The sequence below is a fragment of the Bombina bombina genome, chromosome 3 (genome assembly GCF_027579735.1).
Source record: "Bombina bombina isolate aBomBom1 chromosome 3, aBomBom1.pri, whole genome shotgun sequence".
In the NCBI taxonomy this organism is placed as follows: Eukaryota; Metazoa; Chordata; class Amphibia; order Anura; family Bombinatoridae; genus Bombina; species Bombina bombina.
In genome coordinates this window covers 1,072,950,091-1,072,967,289 of record NC_069501.1, presented here as the reverse complement: position 1 = coordinate 1,072,967,289, position 17,199 = coordinate 1,072,950,091, and the positions used below count along the sequence as shown (strand labels likewise).

At 42.8% G+C, this 17,199-nt stretch overlaps 1 protein-coding gene across 1 annotated transcript in view; it reads right to left on the bottom strand.

The window, feature by feature from the left end:
- The window catches only part of GPD1 (glycerol-3-phosphate dehydrogenase 1), a 241,569-nt gene that overhangs the window by 150,105 nt on the left and 74,265 nt on the right, over positions 1-17,199 (bottom strand). The window contains exon 5 of the mRNA XM_053708353.1: positions 15,177-15,289. Coding sequence (XP_053564328.1) covers positions 15,177-15,289 — 113 coding nt within the window. The remainder of the gene's footprint in view (positions 1-15,176; positions 15,290-17,199) is intronic.

Genomic DNA, 17,199 nt, shown 5'->3' with positions numbered 1-17,199 from the left:
TCTAGCTTAAATTTAAAGGACATAACGTCCGAATCTGTCTGAGGTAACATACTTCCTGGATCCGAAAGTTCTCCCTCAGACAAAATTTCCCTGACCCCCAACTCAGATCCCTGTGAGGGCACAGCCAACAAAGCATCAGAGGACTCAGTATTCACATTAATTCCTGTCCTACTGCGTTTACCCTGTAACACTGGTAACTTAGATAATACCTTTGTAAGGGTAGTTGACATAACTGCAGCCATATCCTGCAGAGTAAAAGAATTAGACGCATTTGAGGAACTCTGCGTCGCTTGTGTGGGCGTTAATGGTTGTGACACTTGGGGAGAATTAGACGGCACATCCTGATTCTCTTCAGACTAAGAATCATCCTCAGGCACACTTTCTTTACATAAAATATGCTTTTTACATTGTAAAGCCCTTTCAGTACAAGAGGTACACAAAGTAAGAGGGGGTTCCACAATGGCTTCTAAACACATAGAACAAGGAGTTTCTACAAGTTCAGACATGTTAAACAGACTAACAATAGCCAATATAGTCGTAAATCACCTCATATAATGATTCAAAAAACTTTTAGAAAAAAACGTACTGCGCCTTTAAGAAGTAAAAGCGCAACAATTTTTCCCAAATTGCACTAAGAACGTTAAAAACGCTAAACGATTATATAGAACACTTTAGTTTGTCCAAAAATTATTGCACCCCATAAGCAAAGGAGAAATTACCCTTTAAGAGACATTTAAATGCAAAAATATACTTTTTAACAATGAAAATGACCCCTGCACTTCGCCACAGCTCTGCTGTGGCGCCTACCTGCCCTCAGGGCACTGAAAACTGACTCGACAACGATCCGGTGACTGTAAACCAACTTTAGGCCCCACCGGAGCTAATGCCTGCTGCCTTCTTAGTGAGAGAAAACTGCGCGTCTGAGCGCGCGAAATAGGCCCCGCCCATCAGGGACGTTGAATCAACAATCAGCTTAACCGCATGGGAAGCGGTTTGAAAAAGAAAAGCCATGTGGTCCCCTGAATATATAATATTCTAACAAATAACTGCAGCCCTACTGACCTTAATATAAAACATATACATGTCAAGCTGCCTCTCCCAGTGTCAAGCCCAATATAGATATGCAAACCGTAGTAGCAATATGTATAAACACAGGACTTTCAGTAACACCCTCAGTCACACAGGTCTACTGCTTACCCTTTCCCTTGCAGGGAAAGAATGTCAGCCAGTTCTGATATAACAAGTCTCCTCAGAAATAAAAGACTGAACATACCTCAATGCTGCTTGTAGCATGACACTGTTCTCCACACTGAAGATTTCTCTTGCACTACCTTCAGAAGCTCTGTGGGAATCATAATGGATCTAAGTAACGTCTGCTAAGATCATCAACCTCAGGGCAGAAAAACAGAATTTATGTTTACCTGATAAATTACTTTCTCCAACGGTGTGTCCGGTCCACGGCGTCATCCTTACTTGTGGGATATTCTCTTCCCCAACAGGAAATGGCAAAGAGCCCAGCAAAGCTGGTCACATGATCCCTCCTAGGCTCCGCCTACCCCAGTCATTCGACCGACGTTAAGGAGGAATATTTGCATAGGAGAAACCATATGGTACCGTGGTGACTGTAGTTAAAGAAAATAAATTATCAGACCTGATTAAAAAACCAGGGCGGGCCGTGGACCGGACACACCGTTGGAGAAAGTAATTTATCAGGTAAACATAAATTCTGTTTTCTCCAACATAGGTGTGTCCGGTCCACGGCGTCATCCTTACTTGTGGGAACCAATACCAAAGCTTTAGGACACGGATGAAGGGAGGGAGCAAATCAGGTCACCTAAATGGAAGGCACCACGGCTTGCAAAACCTTTCTCCCAAAAATAGCCTCAGAAGAAGCAAAAGTATCAAACTTGTAAAATTTGGTAAAAGTGTGCAGTGAAGACCAAGTCGCTGCCCTACATATCTGATCAACAGAAGCCTCGTTCTTGAAGGCCCATGTGGAGGCCACAGCCCTAGTGGAATGAGCTGTGATTCTTTCGGGAGGCTGCCGCCCGGCAGTCTCGTAAGCCAATCTGATGATGCTTTTAATCCAAAAAGAGAGAGAGGTAGAAGTTGCTTTTTGACCTCTCCTTTTACCGGAATAAACAACAAACAAGGAAGATGTTTGTCTAAAATCCTTTGTAGCATCTAAATAGAATTTTAGAGCGCGAACAACATCCAAATTGTGCAACAAACGTTCCTTCTTTGAAACTGGTTTCGGACACAGAGAAGGTACGATAATCTCCTGGTTAATGTTTTTGTTAGAAACAACTTTTGGAAGAAAACCAGGTTTAGTACGTAAAACCACCTTATCTGCATGGAACACCAGATAAGGAGGAGAACACTGCAGAGCAGATAATTCTGAAACTCTTCTAGCAGAAGAAATTGCAACTAAAAACAAAACTTTCCAAGATAATAACTTAATATCAACGGAATGTAAGGGTTCAAACGGAACCCCCTGAAGAACTGAAAGAACTAAATTGAGACTCCAAGGAGGAGTCAAAGGTTTGTAAACAGGCTTAATTCTAACCAGAGCCTGAACAAAGGCTTGAACATCTGGCACAGCGGCCAGCTTTTTGTGAAGTAACACAGACAAGGCAGAAATCTGTCCCTTCAGGGAACTTGCAGATAATCCTTTTTCCAATCCTTCTTGAAGGAAGGATAGAATCCTAGGAATCTTAACCTTGTCCCAAGGGAATCCTTTAGATTCACACCAACAGATATATTTTTTCCAAATTTTGTGGTAAATCTTTCTAGTTACAGGCTTTCTGGCCTGAACAAGAGTATCGATAACAGAATCTGAGAACTCTCGCTTCGATAAGATCAAGCGTTCAATCTCCAAGCAGTCAGCTGGAGTGAAACCAGATTCGGATGTTCGAACGGACCCTGAACAAGAAGGTCTCGTCTCAAAGGTAGCTTCCAAGGTGGAGCCGATGACATATTCACCAGATCTGCATACCAAGTCCTGCGTGGCCACGCAGGAGCTATCAAGATCACCGACGCCCTCTCCTGATTGATCCTGGCTACCAGCCTGGGGATGAGAGGAAACGGCGGGAACACATAAGCTAGTTTGAAGGTCCAAGGTGCTACTAGTGCATCCACTAGAGCCGCCTTGGGATCCCTGGATCTGGACCCGTAGCAAGGAACTTTGCAGTTCTGACGAGAGGCCATCAGATCCATGTCTGGAATGCCCCACAGCTGAGTGACTTGGGCAAAGATTTCCGGATGGAGTTCCCACTCCCCCGGATGCAATGTCTGACGACTCAGAAAATCCGCTTCCCAATTTTCCACTCCTGGGATGTGGATAGCAGACAGGTGGCAGGAGTGAGACTCCGCCCATAGAATGATTTTGGTCACTTCTTCCATCGCCAGGGAACTCCTTGTTCCCCCCTGATGGTTGATGTACGCAACAGTTGTCATGTTGTCTGATTGAAACCGTATGAACTTGGCCCTCGCTAGCTGAGGCCAAGCCTTGAGAGCATTGAATATCGCCCTCAGTTCCAGAATATTTATCGGTAACAGAGATTCTTCCCGAGACCAAAGACCCTGAGCTTTCAGGGATCCCCAGACCGCGCCCCAGCCCATCAGACTGGCGTCGGTCGTGACAATGACCCACTCTGGTCTGCGGAATGTCATCCCTCGTGACAGGTTGTCCAGGGACAGCCACCAACGGAGTGAGTCTCTGGTCCTCTGATTTACTTGTATCTTCGGAGACAAGTCTGTATAGTCCCCATTCCACTGACTGAGCATGCACAGTTGTAATGGTCTTAGATGAATGCGCGCAAAAGGAACTATGTCCATTGCCGCTACCATCAACCCGATCACTTCCATGCACTGAGCTATGGAAGGAAGAGGAACGGAATGAAGTATCCGACAAGAGTCTAGAAGTTTTGTTTTTCTGGCCTCTGTCAGAAAAATCCTCATTTCTAAGGAGTCTATTATTGTTCCCAAGAAGGGAACCCTTGTTGACGGAGATAGAGAACTCTTTTCCACGTTCACTTTCCATCCGTGAGATCTGAGAAAGGCCAGGACAATGTCCGTGTGAGCCTTTGCTTGAGGAAGGGACGACGCTTGAATTAGAATGTCGTCCAAGTAAGGTACTACAGCAATGCCCCTTGGTCTTAGCACAGCTAGAAGGGACCCTAGTACCTTTGTGAAAATCCTTGGAGCAGTGGCTAATCCGAAAGGAAGCGCCACGAACTGGTAATGTTTGTCCAGGAATGCGAACCTCAGGAACCGATGATGTTCCTTGTGGATAGGAATATGTAGATACGCATCCTTTAAATCCACCGTGGTCATGAATTGACCTTCCTGGATGGAAGGAAGAATAGTTCGAATGGTTTCCATCTTGAACGATGGAACCTTGAGAAACTTGTTTAAGATCTTGAGATCTAAGATTGGTCTGAACGTTCCCTCTTTTTTGGGAACTATGAACAGATTGGAGTAGAATCCCATCCCTTGTTCTCTTAATGGAACAGGATGAATCACTCCCATTTTTAACAGGTCTTCTACACAATGTAAGAATGCCTGTCTTTTTATGTGGTCTGAAGACAACTGAGACCTGTGGAACCTCCCCCTTGGGGGAAGTCCCTTGAATTCCAGAAGATAACCTTGGTAGACTATTTCTAGCGCCCAAGGATCCAGAACATCTCTTGCCCAAGCCTGAGCGAAGAGAGAGAGTCTGCCCCCCACCAGATCCGGTCCCGGATCGGGGGCCAACATTTCATGCTGTCTTGGTAGCAGTGGCAGGTTTCTTGGCCTGCTTACCCTTGTTCCAGCCTTGCATTGGTCTCCAAGCTGGCTTGGCTTGAGAAGTATTACCCTCTTGCTTAGAGGACGTAGCACTTTGGGCTGGTCCGTTTCTACGAAAGGGACGAAAATTAGGTTTATTTTTTGCCTTGAAAGGCCGATCCTGAGGAAGGGCGTGGCCCTTACCCCCAGTGATATCAGAGATAATCTCTTTCAAGTCAGGGCCAAACAGCGTTTTCCCCTTGAAAGGAATGTTAAGTAGCTTGTTCTTGGAAGACGCATCAGCCGACCAAGATTTCAACCAAAGCGCTCTGCGCGCCACAATAGCAAACCCAGAATTCTTAGCCGCTAACCTAGCCAATTGCAAAGTGGCGTCTAGGGTGAAAGAATTAGCCAATTTAAGAGCATTGATTCTGTCCATAATCTCCTCATAAGGAGAAGAATCCCTATCGACCGCCTTTATCAGCTCATCGAACCAGAAACATGCGGCTGTAGCGACAGGGACAATGCATGAAATTGGTTGTAGAAGGTAACCCTGCTGAACAAACATCTTTTTAAGCAAACCTTCTAATTTTTTATCCATAGGATCTTTGAAAGCACAACTATCCTCTATGGGTATAGTGGTGCGTTTGTTTAAAGTGGAAACCGCTCCCTCGACCTTGGGGACTGTCTGCCATAAGTCCTTTCTGGGGTCGACCATAGGAAACAATTTTTTAAATATGGGGGGAGGGACGAAAGGAATACCGGGCCTTTCCCATTCTTTATTAACAATGTCCGCCACCCGCTTGGGTATAGGAAAAGCTTCTGGGAGCCCCGGCACCTCTAGGAACTTGTCCATTTTACATAGTTTCTCTGGGATGACCAACTTGTCACAATCATCCAGAGTGGATAATACCTCCTTAAGCAGAATGCGGAGATGTTCCAACTTAAATTTAAATGCAATCACATCAGGTTCAGCTTGTTGAGAAATGTTCCCTGAATCAGTAATTTCTCCCTCAGACAAAACCTCCCTGGCCCCATCAGACTGGGTTAGGGGCCCTTCAGAAATATTATTATCAGCGTCGTCATGCTCTTCAGTATCTAAAACAGAGCAGTCGCGCTTACGCTGATAAGGGTTCATTTTGGCTAAAATGTTTTTGACAGAATTATCCATTACAGCCGTTAATTGTTGCATAGTAAGGAGTATTGGCGCGCTAGATGTACTAGGGGCCTCCTGAGTGGGCAAGACTCGTGTAGACGAAGGAGGGAATGATGCAGTACCATGCTTACTCCCCTCACTTGAGGAATCATCTTGGGCATCATTGTCATTGTCACATAAATCACATTTATTTAAATGAATAGGAATTCTGGCTTCCCCACATTCAGAACACAGTCTATCTGGTAGTTCAGACATGTTAAACAGGCATAAACTTGATAACAAAGTACAAAAAACGTTTTAAAATAAAACCGTTACTGTCACTTTAAATTTTAAACTGAACACACTTTATTACTGCAATTGCGAAAAAACATGAAGGAATTGTTCAAAATTCACCAAATTTTCACCACAGTGTCTTAAAGCCTTAAAAGTATTGCACACCAAATTTGGAAGCTTTAACTCTTAAAATAACGGAACCGGAGCCGTTTTTAACTTTAACCCCTTTACAGTCCCTGGTATCTGCTTTGCTGAGACCCAACCAAGCCCCAAGGGGAATACGATACCAAATGACGCCTTCAGAAAGTCTTTTCTAAGTATCAGAGCTCCTCTCACATGCGACTGCATGCCATGCCTCTCAAAAACAAGTGCGCAACACCGGCGCGAAAATGAGGCTCTGCCTATGCTTTGGGAAAGCCCCTAAAGAATAAGGTGTCTAAAACAGTGCCTGCCGATATTATATATCAAAATACCCAGATAAAATGATTCCTCAAGGCTAAATATGTGTTAATAATGAATCGATTTAGCCCAGAAAGAGTCTACAGTCTTAATAAGCCCTTTTTGAAGCCCTTATTTACGATCGTAATAAACATGGCTTACCGGATCCCATAGGGAAAATGACAGCTTCCAGCATTACATCGTCTTGTTAGAATGTGTCATACCTCAAGCAGCAAGAGACTGCTCCCTGTTCCCCCAACTGAAGTTAATTGCTCTCAACAGTCCTGTGTGGAACAGCCATGGATTTTAGTGACGGTTGCTAAAATCATTTTCCTCATACAAACAGAAATCTTCATCTCTTTTCTGTTTCTGAGTAAATAGTACATACCAGCACTATTTTAAAATAACAAACTCTTGATTGAATAATAAAAACTACAGTTAAACACTAAAAAACTCTAAGCCATCTCCGTGGAGATGTTGCCTGTACAACGGCAAAGAGAATGACTGGGGTAGGCGGAGCCTAGGAGGGATCATGTGACCAGCTTTGCTGGGCTCTTTGCCATTTCCTGTTGGGGAAGAGAATATCCCACAAGTAAGGATGACGCCGTGGACCGGACACACCTATGTTGGAGAAAACTTCTTCATAACCATTTCTCCCTGAGGAAAATAGTACACACCGGTACCATTTTAAAATAAAAAACTTCTTGATTGAAGAATCTAAAACTAACACCTCAATTTACCTCTTCCAATTACTAACACAGTCAAAGAGAATGACTGGGTTGGGAGGGAAGGGAGGAGCTATATATACAGCTCTGCTGTGGTGCTCTTTGCCACTTCCTGTTAGCAGGAGGATAAATCCCACAAGTAAGGATGAAATCCGTGGACTCGTCCTATCTTTGTAAAAGAAAATTAGTTATTTTATTTTTTATCTAAGTTTCTGCCTTGTAAGCAAGTCTGATACAGCAAATCTGAAACCCTATGTCTAAAGTCATTATAGTCTAAATGCCATAGGGTAAGACAGAGTCTGGTGTATTTCTATTCACATTGCACAGTAATGATTCATTATCTTACTCACTATGGCAATGAGCACCAGAACTAAGTTACAACAGACAATGGGGAATATTTATCAAGCTCCGTATGAAGCTTGATGACCCTTGTTTCAGGCTCGACGGAAACAGAAGTTATGAAGCAGCAGTCTAAAGACCGCTGGTCCATAACTTGTACGCCTGTTTTGAGGCCGCAGACAGAAATCAACCCGATCGAATACGATTGGGTTGATTGACACCCCCTGCTAGCGGCGGATTGGCTGCGAATTTGCAGGGGGCGGCATTGCACAAGCAGTTCACAAGAACTGCTGGTGCAATGATAAATGCCTACAGCTTATGATGTCAGCATTTATTGATGTGCGGCAGACATGATACGCTACGTTGTATCATGTCCGCTCGCACATTGATAGATATGCCCCAATAACTCACGTGATATAGCAGATGATTGGCTACATTATAATTGTCTCAACAAAAAAAATAACAGAGCAAGGTTATAGGCAAAAAAATTATAATCTAGTTTACTACTTTTTAAAGATAATTCATATTTTTTAATACAAATGTTTGCTGTACAGACTGAACCAGTTCATTGTCCATTTATAAAAGCACTTTACACCTGCTGCATCTTATAGACCTTGGAACTATAAAAGGAAAAATAAAACATAAAATTGAACATTAACTATAGGTTTAAACATTAACAAAATAAAAGTCCATTATTATTATTATCGGTTATTTGTAGAGCGCCAACAGATTCCACAGCGCTGTAAACAGAGGGTAGTACAACAAAACAATTAAAGGGATCAAATGGGTAGATGGCCCTGCCAAGAGTTGCACTGTTGTAATCAGCTCTTAAGAAGGTGATCTACAAACAGCTGGACTTAAGGGGGTTCAGGGGATAGCAATGGAGGAGTGGAACTGGTATAAAGTAAGGTTAGCATAGGTTGTATGCATCCCTGAACAGTAGAGTCTTTAGGGAGCGCTTGAAGCTTTCAAAACTAGGGGAGGATCTTGTGGGGCGAGGCAGAGAGTTCCACAAGATGGGAGCCAGTCTGGAGACGTCCTGTAAACGGGAGTGCGATGAGGTAACCGGAGAGGAGGAGAGTAGGAGGCCATGAGCAGAGCGAAGGGGACGGGAGGGAGAGTATCTGAAGACAAGGTCTGAGATATAGGGGGGAGCAGTGCAGTTGAGGGCTTTGTATGTCAGAATGAGAATTTTGTGTTTGATCCTAGAGGCAAGAGGAAGCCATTGAAGGGATTGGCAGAGAGGAGCAGCAGATGAAGAGCGACGTGTAAGGAAGATGAGTCTCGCAGAGGCATTCATTATGGATTGTAAAGGAGCTAGACGGCAGGTGGGGAGACCAGACAGGACAGAGTTGCAGTAATCAAGGCGGGAAAGAATGAGAGAGTGGATTAAAATCTTAGTTGTGTCTTGTGTAAGGAAGTGTCTAATTTTGGAGATGTTTTTAAGGTGGAAGCGACAGGCTGTGAGGAGTAAAGGAAAGATCTGAGTCAAATGTGACCCCGAGACATCGGGCATGCGGGGTAGGGGTAATGATGGAGTTGTCGACAGTTATAGAGATATTGGGGGTGGATATTTTGGAAGAAGGGGGGAAAATGAGGAGCTCAGTTTTGGAGAGATTTAGCTTGAGGTAGTGAGAGGACATCCAGGAAGAGATGTGAGAAAGACAGTTAGTGACACGGGTTAGCAAGGAAGGAGATAGGTCTGGTGCAGAGAAGTAGATTTGGGTGTCATCGGCATACAAATGATATTGGAAACCGTGGGACTTAATTAGGGAGCCTAGTGATGACGTATAGATTGAGAAGAGAAGGGGACCAAGGACAGAGCCTTGTGGTACTCCGACAGAAAGTGGTGACGGGGCAGAGGAGGCCCCAGAGAAGGCTACACTAAAGGTACAGTTTGACAGGTAGGAAGAGAGCCATGAAAGGGCTGTGTCACAGATGCCGAAGGATTGGAGGATTTGGAGCAAAAGACTGTGGTCGACAGTGTTAAAGGCTGCAGACAGATCAAGGAGGATAAGCAGAGAGAAGTGGCCTTTTGATTTTGCTGTAAGTAGGTTGTTGGTGACCTTAACAATAGCTGTCTCTGTGGAGTGATAGGGACGAAATCCAGATTGCAGCGGGTCAAGAAGGGAGTTTAACGTAAGGAAATGGGATAGGCGTGCATATACTAGTTTTTCGAGAAGCTTTGAGGCAAGAGGGAGGAGGGAAATAGGGCGGTAGTTGGATGGGGAGGTAGGATCAAGGGAAGGTTTTTTGAGGATAGGTGTGACCAGTGCATGTTTCATCGATGAAGGAAATGTACCAGTGCTGAGGGAGAGGTTGAAAATGTGTGTTAGTATAGGGGTAAGGGTAGCAGAGAGGGAGGGGAGTAGCTGTGAGGGGACAGGGTCAAGGGGACAGGTAGTGAGGTGAGAGCGCAGTATAAGTGCCGAAACTTCTTCCTCAGTAACAGGGGAGAATGAACTAAGTTTCAGGTTATCAGGGTTGTGGTTGAGTGAGAGCATTTGAGGGGGGGAGAGAATGGAATTATGTTGAGAGCTGATTTCATTTCTGATGGACTCAATATTGTTAATGAAGTGACTGGCAAAGTCTTGAGCTGACAGAGAAGTTGTATTAGGAAGTGGGGGAGGGCGGAGGAGAGTATTGAAAGTGGAGAATAGACGTTTTGGATTTGAAGAAAGATTAGAGATAAGAGTAGAGATTTAGTGTTGCTTGTGGAGATTAAGGGCAGAATAGTAGGACTTCAAGATGAATTTGTAATGAAGAAAATCAGATGAACTCCGTGATTTTCTCCAGTGCCGTTCAGCAGTACGGGAACATCTGCGTAGGTACCAAGTCAGAGGAGTATGCCAGGGCTGAGGATGAGTGTGTGATTTCCGAGCAATGGTAAGAGGGGCGAGATTGTCAAGGACGGATATAAGGGTGGAATTATAGTGGCAGATAGATTGTTCAGGGCAGGAAAAGGAGGAGAAGGATGAGAGGAGCGGTTTAAGGGAATAAGCAAGTTGTTGCTGATCTAAAGACATAATGCTTCTGTGAAGTTTGGTGTGAGGAGTAGAAGGAGGGAGAGTTGTAGGAAGGGATAATATGTTGCAAGTAAGGAGATGGTGGACAGAAAGAGGAAAAGGGGAGTTTGAGAAGTTTGAGAGAGTGCATCGATAGCTAAAGATCAGGTCAAGAGAGTGACCGTCTTTGTGAGAGGGAGAATCAGTCCATTGTGACAGACCGAAAGAGGAAGTGAGTTGCAGAAGTTGTTTAGCAGATGAGGCAGTGGGATTGTTAAGGGGGATGTTGAAGTCGCCACGAATGAGGGCAGGGGTGTCTGAGGAAAGGAAATAAGGTAGCCAGGCAGCCAAGTGATCTAGAAATTGAGTTGAGGAGCCAGGGGTCGGTATATGACTGCAACACGTACAGAGAGAGGGGAGAATAAGCAAATCATGTGGGTTTCGAATGAGGGAAAAGTGAGGGAAGAGATGGGATGTATTTGTCGAAAGGTGCAATGAGAGGAAAGTAAAATACCTACACTACCTCCTTGTCTATTACCAGACCTAGGAGTGTGGCTGAAGTGGAGACCCCCATGTGACAGAGCAGCAGTGGATGCTGTGTCTAGGGGAGAGAGCCAGGTTTCTGTTAGGGCCAGAAGGTTGAGGGAGCGGGAGATGAAGAGGTCATGTATAGAAGTGAGCTTGTTGCAAACAGAGCGAGAGTTCCAGAGTGCACAAGTGAAAGGGGTAGTGGCTTTTGATGCAAGAGGAATGTGAGTAAGTTGTGCAGAGTTTTGTTTTCTGAGTCTATGGGATGGTACACATGAATGTGCACGGCTTGTCAGTGGTTGGGGACCAGGATTAGGGGAGATGTCACCAGCAGTAAGTAGAAGCAAGAGGGAGAGTGACATGAGATGAGATACAGATTTGCAGTAGTGAGACTGCTTTTGAGATGAGCTGCAGGGGGGAGAGAGAGTGTTTAGGAATAGGTAAAGTTCATGAGTACAAAAGTAAGGTGAGTTTAAGAGAGATGGGCTAATGAACAGTGCAGGTGGAGAGGGAGAAGGAGTAATTGAATAATGTAGTTTGTTATAGAGACAAAAGGTAGCAAAAAGGAATATGAATATATTGAGCATTTTTACAAAATTGGGAACCAGTTAAAAACATAAGACACAGAATTACTGTAACAATTGGATAAGGGAACAAAAGGTATATGAAACATAATATTACAAAAGTACTGTGTATTCTATAGGGTTAAGGGAATGGAAGGATGTGTTGATCAGTGTTTGCACTTGTCATTTCAGGAGAGTGAAAGTTGTGTGGGAGACTATCTATAAATGAGGAAATGAGCTTGGGGTGGGTGGGGTGAGGGGTAGGGTGGGAGGGAAGCTGTTTTCCAGAAGGCTATCTGTTGTAAGTTAGCAGAGGGCAGTTGAAACAGCTGAGTGTAAAAATCTTTGTATTTTCTGTGAGTTCTGGGAGAGGATATATTTCAAATCAAGCTAAAGGAGAGAGATATATTAGGTTAATGATGGGCCAGCAAAAGTGTTTTAAAGGAGTGGGAGGGTGCATTTATGGACATTTGAGCTAAGGGTCATTCATGCAGAAACAAAACATCAAAATATTACAGAGATAAGACTGAGACTGAGGTATACAAGGGGTGAAATAAAACCATTAAACAAATAGACAGATATATGGGCAAGAGCTGCTTAAACTAACTTAACATAATTGCAGACATAAAGTTGATAAAATATGCAATGAGCATATGCAATGAGCTAGAGGTATGCAAATTATGACTAGCACAGCCTGTAATTACAAAGTCATGGTGTCATGACTTTGTAGGTAAAATATAATGAAGAAACTGTTTTCCAGAAGGCTACCTGTTGTAAGTTAGGAGAGGGCAGTTGAAACAGACATGCGGCAGACATGATACGCTATGTTGTATCATGTCCGCTCGCACATTGATAAATATGTCCCAATAACTCACGTGATACATTATAATTGTCTCAAAACAAAAAAAATAACAGAGCAAGGTTATAGGCAAAAAAAATTATAATCTAGTTTACTACTTTTTAAAGATAATTCATATTTTTTAATATGATGCCCCTTGTTTCAGGCTCGCCGGAAACAGAAGTTATGAAGCAGCAGTCTAAAGACCGCTGCTCCATAACTTGTACGCCTGTTTTGAGGCCGCGGACAGAAATCAACCCGATCGAATACGATTGGGTTGATTGACACCCCCTGCTAGCGGCGGATTGGCTGCGAATTTGCAGGGGGCGGCATTGCACAAGCAGTTCACAAGAACTGCTGGTGCAATGATAAATGCCTACAGCTTATGATGTCAGCATTTATCGATGTGCGGCAGACATGATACGCTACGTTGTATCATGTCCGCTCGCACATTGATAGATATGCCCCAATAACTCACGTGATATAGCAGATGATTGGCTACATTATAATTGTCTCAAAAAAAAAAATAACAGAGCAAGGTTATAGGCAAAAAAAAATATCATCTAGTTTACTACTTTTTAAAGATAATTCATATTTTTTAATACAAATGTTTGCTGTACAGACTGAACCAGTTCATTGTCCATTTAAAAAAGCACTTAAAACCTGCTGCATCTTATAGACCTTGGAACTATAAAAGGAAAAATAAAACATAAAATTGAACATTAACTATAGGTTTAAACATTAACAAAATAAAAGTCCATTACTAACATCATTAAGAAAAACCCAAACAAATACTAAGCTAAAGTCAACCAGCAGAGATGTTTCAACAAAAACAAGTTTGCTTTCATGCTGATATCTTATTTTACAACAGACAAAGCATATCCTCAGTAATGACAATGAATATGCTGCAGTCACTGGCCATCCGTTAACAAAAGCGTGGCATGTGGCTAGCCATGCATGACTTTTATCTTGTGCGTTTAAAAGGGAACATCTTAAAGGGCCACTAAACCCAAAATATTTCTTTCATGATTCAGATAGAGAATACAAATTTAAACCACATTATAATTTACTTCTATTATTTATTTTGCTTTATTTTTTAGATATCCTTAGTTAATGAAAAAGCAATGCACATGGGTGAGCCAATCACACGAGGCTTCTATGTGCAGCAACTAATCAGCAGCTAATAAGCATATCTAGATATGCTTTTCAGCAAAGAATATCAAGAGAATAAAACAAATGAGATAATAGAAGTAAATTAGAAAGATGTTTAAAATTACATTCTCTTTCTAAATCATGAAAGAAAAAATGTGGGTTTCATGTCCCTTTAAGTTCAAAGTGCTATGGCCTGTATAGATACATAGAAGTGGTTGCAAAAGAAGATAAATCACTTTCTATACTGTTTGGGTAAATGTAGAAATGTGAATGAATGGCTGAAAAAAATCACTTCAAACCAGGGGCTTATTGTTGTGTAGGCCAGTTAGGCATGTGCACGATTTGGGAGGTAGTTTTATCATGTGTTCCCACTTTTATCTTGTTGAAATGTTTTTATTGTCGGTAATACTGATTTGTTTAACTCAGGCTTTGTAGTTCCCTAGCAGGACAAAGCCTGTGATTGGAGGTTACATGAGTATGCTGCTCGTGATTGTCTCATAGGCCTTGTTATGTGCCAGAGTGGCAATAAATTGCAGCTCCTGAGTACAACTTTAAAGGGATATAAAACCTAAATGCCCTTTATATAATCAGATCCAGAATGTTAGTGATATTTTATACGGAGTTTAATTCTTCAGTTGTAATGAAGATGCGCTATAACTTACTTTTTAATATAGATGTGAAATTTAAATAGCCCATGCTCTGCCACCCACTTCAAATGTAAATTTTTCTGTAAGCTGTTTAAACAGTTTTTCAATCAGCGCTCTACCCTTAGGGCGCCTTTTGTTGTAGCTAGAGCGCTGATGGGACAACAATTCAAATAGCTCACAGAAAAATTGACTTTTGAAGTGGGTGGCGAATCACGGGGTATTTGAATTTCACATCTATAATAAAAAGTTATAGCGCATCTTCATTACAACTGATGAATTAAACTCCATATAAAATATCACTAACATTCTGGATCTGTTTTTATAAAGGATAGAGGTTACCATCACTTTAAGCTGTAAACTCCATTGAAGAAGTTAAACACGTTAGGAGAAATTAGTTTAGTAATAAAATGATCTAATGAATTAGAACATTTTATTTTTCATCTTCTATGTCCAATTAAAAAAAAAACAACAGTATAATGTTATGATATTGTGGTGTATAATAATGCTGGCCTACCAGTTTACCTCTACCCAATCTAAAAATGGCAGCTAAAGAGTGATAGACTATAAAAGCATAAAAAGACAGGTTCAAAATTAAACAATTAAATACAACTGCATCTTGGCTTCCAAAGAGTGCTGAAATAGTGAAAAGTGATAATTTGCGATCAACTAAAGATCATTAACAGGTTTTACTGAATTTTCTGACGAAACCCCTAGAAGTAGTAGATTGCCTTAAATAAAATCCTACCTTCAGTGCACCACATAACTCCACTGTATCAGATTCTTCTACTACAGTGATACGGAAATTTGGTGTTTGGAACAATTCCTTTAAGATTTTTCCTTGCTCTTTGTTTTTACAGCCTAAAAGTAAGCATTTAAAGGGACACTCAATCAAAATTAAACTTTCATTATTCAGATAGAACATGCCATTTTAAACAACTTTCCAATTTACTTCCAATAACAAAATGTGCACAGTCTTTTTATATTTAAACTTTTTGAGTCACCAGCTCCTACTGAGCATGTGCAAGAATAAGTGTGTATGCATTTGTGAATGGCTGATGGCTGTCACATGGTACGTGTATGCATTTGTGAATGGCTGGTGGCTGTCACATGGTACAGGGGGAGTGGAAAAACAGAATTTATGCTTACCTGATAAATTACTTTCTCTTACGGTGTATCCAGTCCACGGTTTCATCCTTACTTGTGGGATATTCTCAATCCATACAGGAAGTGGCAAAGAGAGCACACAGCAAAGCTGTCCATATAGCTCCCCTCAGGCTCCGCCCCCCCCCAGTCATTCGACCGACGGTTAGGAGAAAAAGGAGAACCATAGGGTGCAGTGGTGACTGTAGTTATTTTAAAAATTAAATTTGAACCTGACCGAATTGTCAGGGCGGGCCGTGGACTGGATACACCGTAAGAGAAAGTAATTTATCAGGTAAGTATAAATTCTGTTTTCTCTTACTTGGTGTATCCAGTCCACGGTTTCATCCTTACTTGTGGGATACCAATACCAAAGCTTTAGGACACGGATGAAGGGAGGGAACAAGTCAGGTAACCTAAACGGAAGGCACCACTGCTTGCAAAACCTTTCTCCCAAAAATAGCCTCCGAAGAAGCAAAAGTATCGAATTTGTAAAATTTGGCGAATGTATGCAGTGAAGACCAAGTCGCTGCCTTACAAGTCTGTTCAATCTCCAAGCAGTCAGTTGCAGAGAAACTAGATTTGGATGGTTGAAAGGACCTTGAATTAGAAGATCCTGCCTCGATGGCAGTTTCCATGGTGGGACCGATGACATGTCCACTAGGTCTGCATACCAAGTCCTGCGTGGCCACGCAGGTGCTATCAAAATTACCGAAGCCTTCTCCTGTTTGATTCTGGCTACTAGCCGAGGGAGAAGAGGAAACGGTGGAAAGACATAAGCTAGACTGAATTACCAAGGCGCTATTAATGCATCTATCAATGCCGCCTTGGGATCCCTGGATCTGGATCCGTAAAGGGGAAGTTTGGTGTTCTAACGGGACGCCATCAGATCCAATTCTGGAATACCCCATAGCTGGGTCAGCTGAGCAAAAACCTCTGGGTGGAGTTCCCACTCCACCGGATGGAAAGTCTGACGACTTAGAAAATCCGCCTCCCAGTTGTCTACCCCTGGGATGTGAATTGCAGATAAATGGCAGGAGTGATCCTCTGCCCATTTGATGATCTTGGATACTTCCTTCATCGCTATTGAACTCTTTGTTCCTCCCTGATGATTGATGTACGCTGTCGTGAAGTTGTCCGACTGAAATCTGATGAATTTGGCCTCCGCTAGTTGAGGCCACGCCTGGAGCGTATTGAATATCGCTCTCAGTTCCAAAATGTTTATCGGGAGAAGAGATTCTTCCCGAGACCATAGACCCTGAGCTTTCAGGGAGTCCCAGACCGCACCCCAGCCTAACAGACTGGCATCGGTCGTGACAATGATCCACTCCGATCTGCGGAAACTCATTCCCTGAGATAGGTGATCCTGAGACAACCACCAGAGAAGAGAGTCTCTGGTTTTCTGGTCCATTTGTATTTGAGGAGACAAATCTGCCTAATCCCCATTCCACTGTTTGAGCATGCACAGTTGCAGTGGTCTGAGATGAATTCGGGCAAAGGGGACTACGTCCATTGCCGCAACCATTAAACCGATTACCTCCATACACTGAGCCACAGAAGGCCGAGGAATGGAATGAAGAACTCGGCAAGTATTCAACAGTTTTGACTTCCTGACCTCTGTCAGAAAG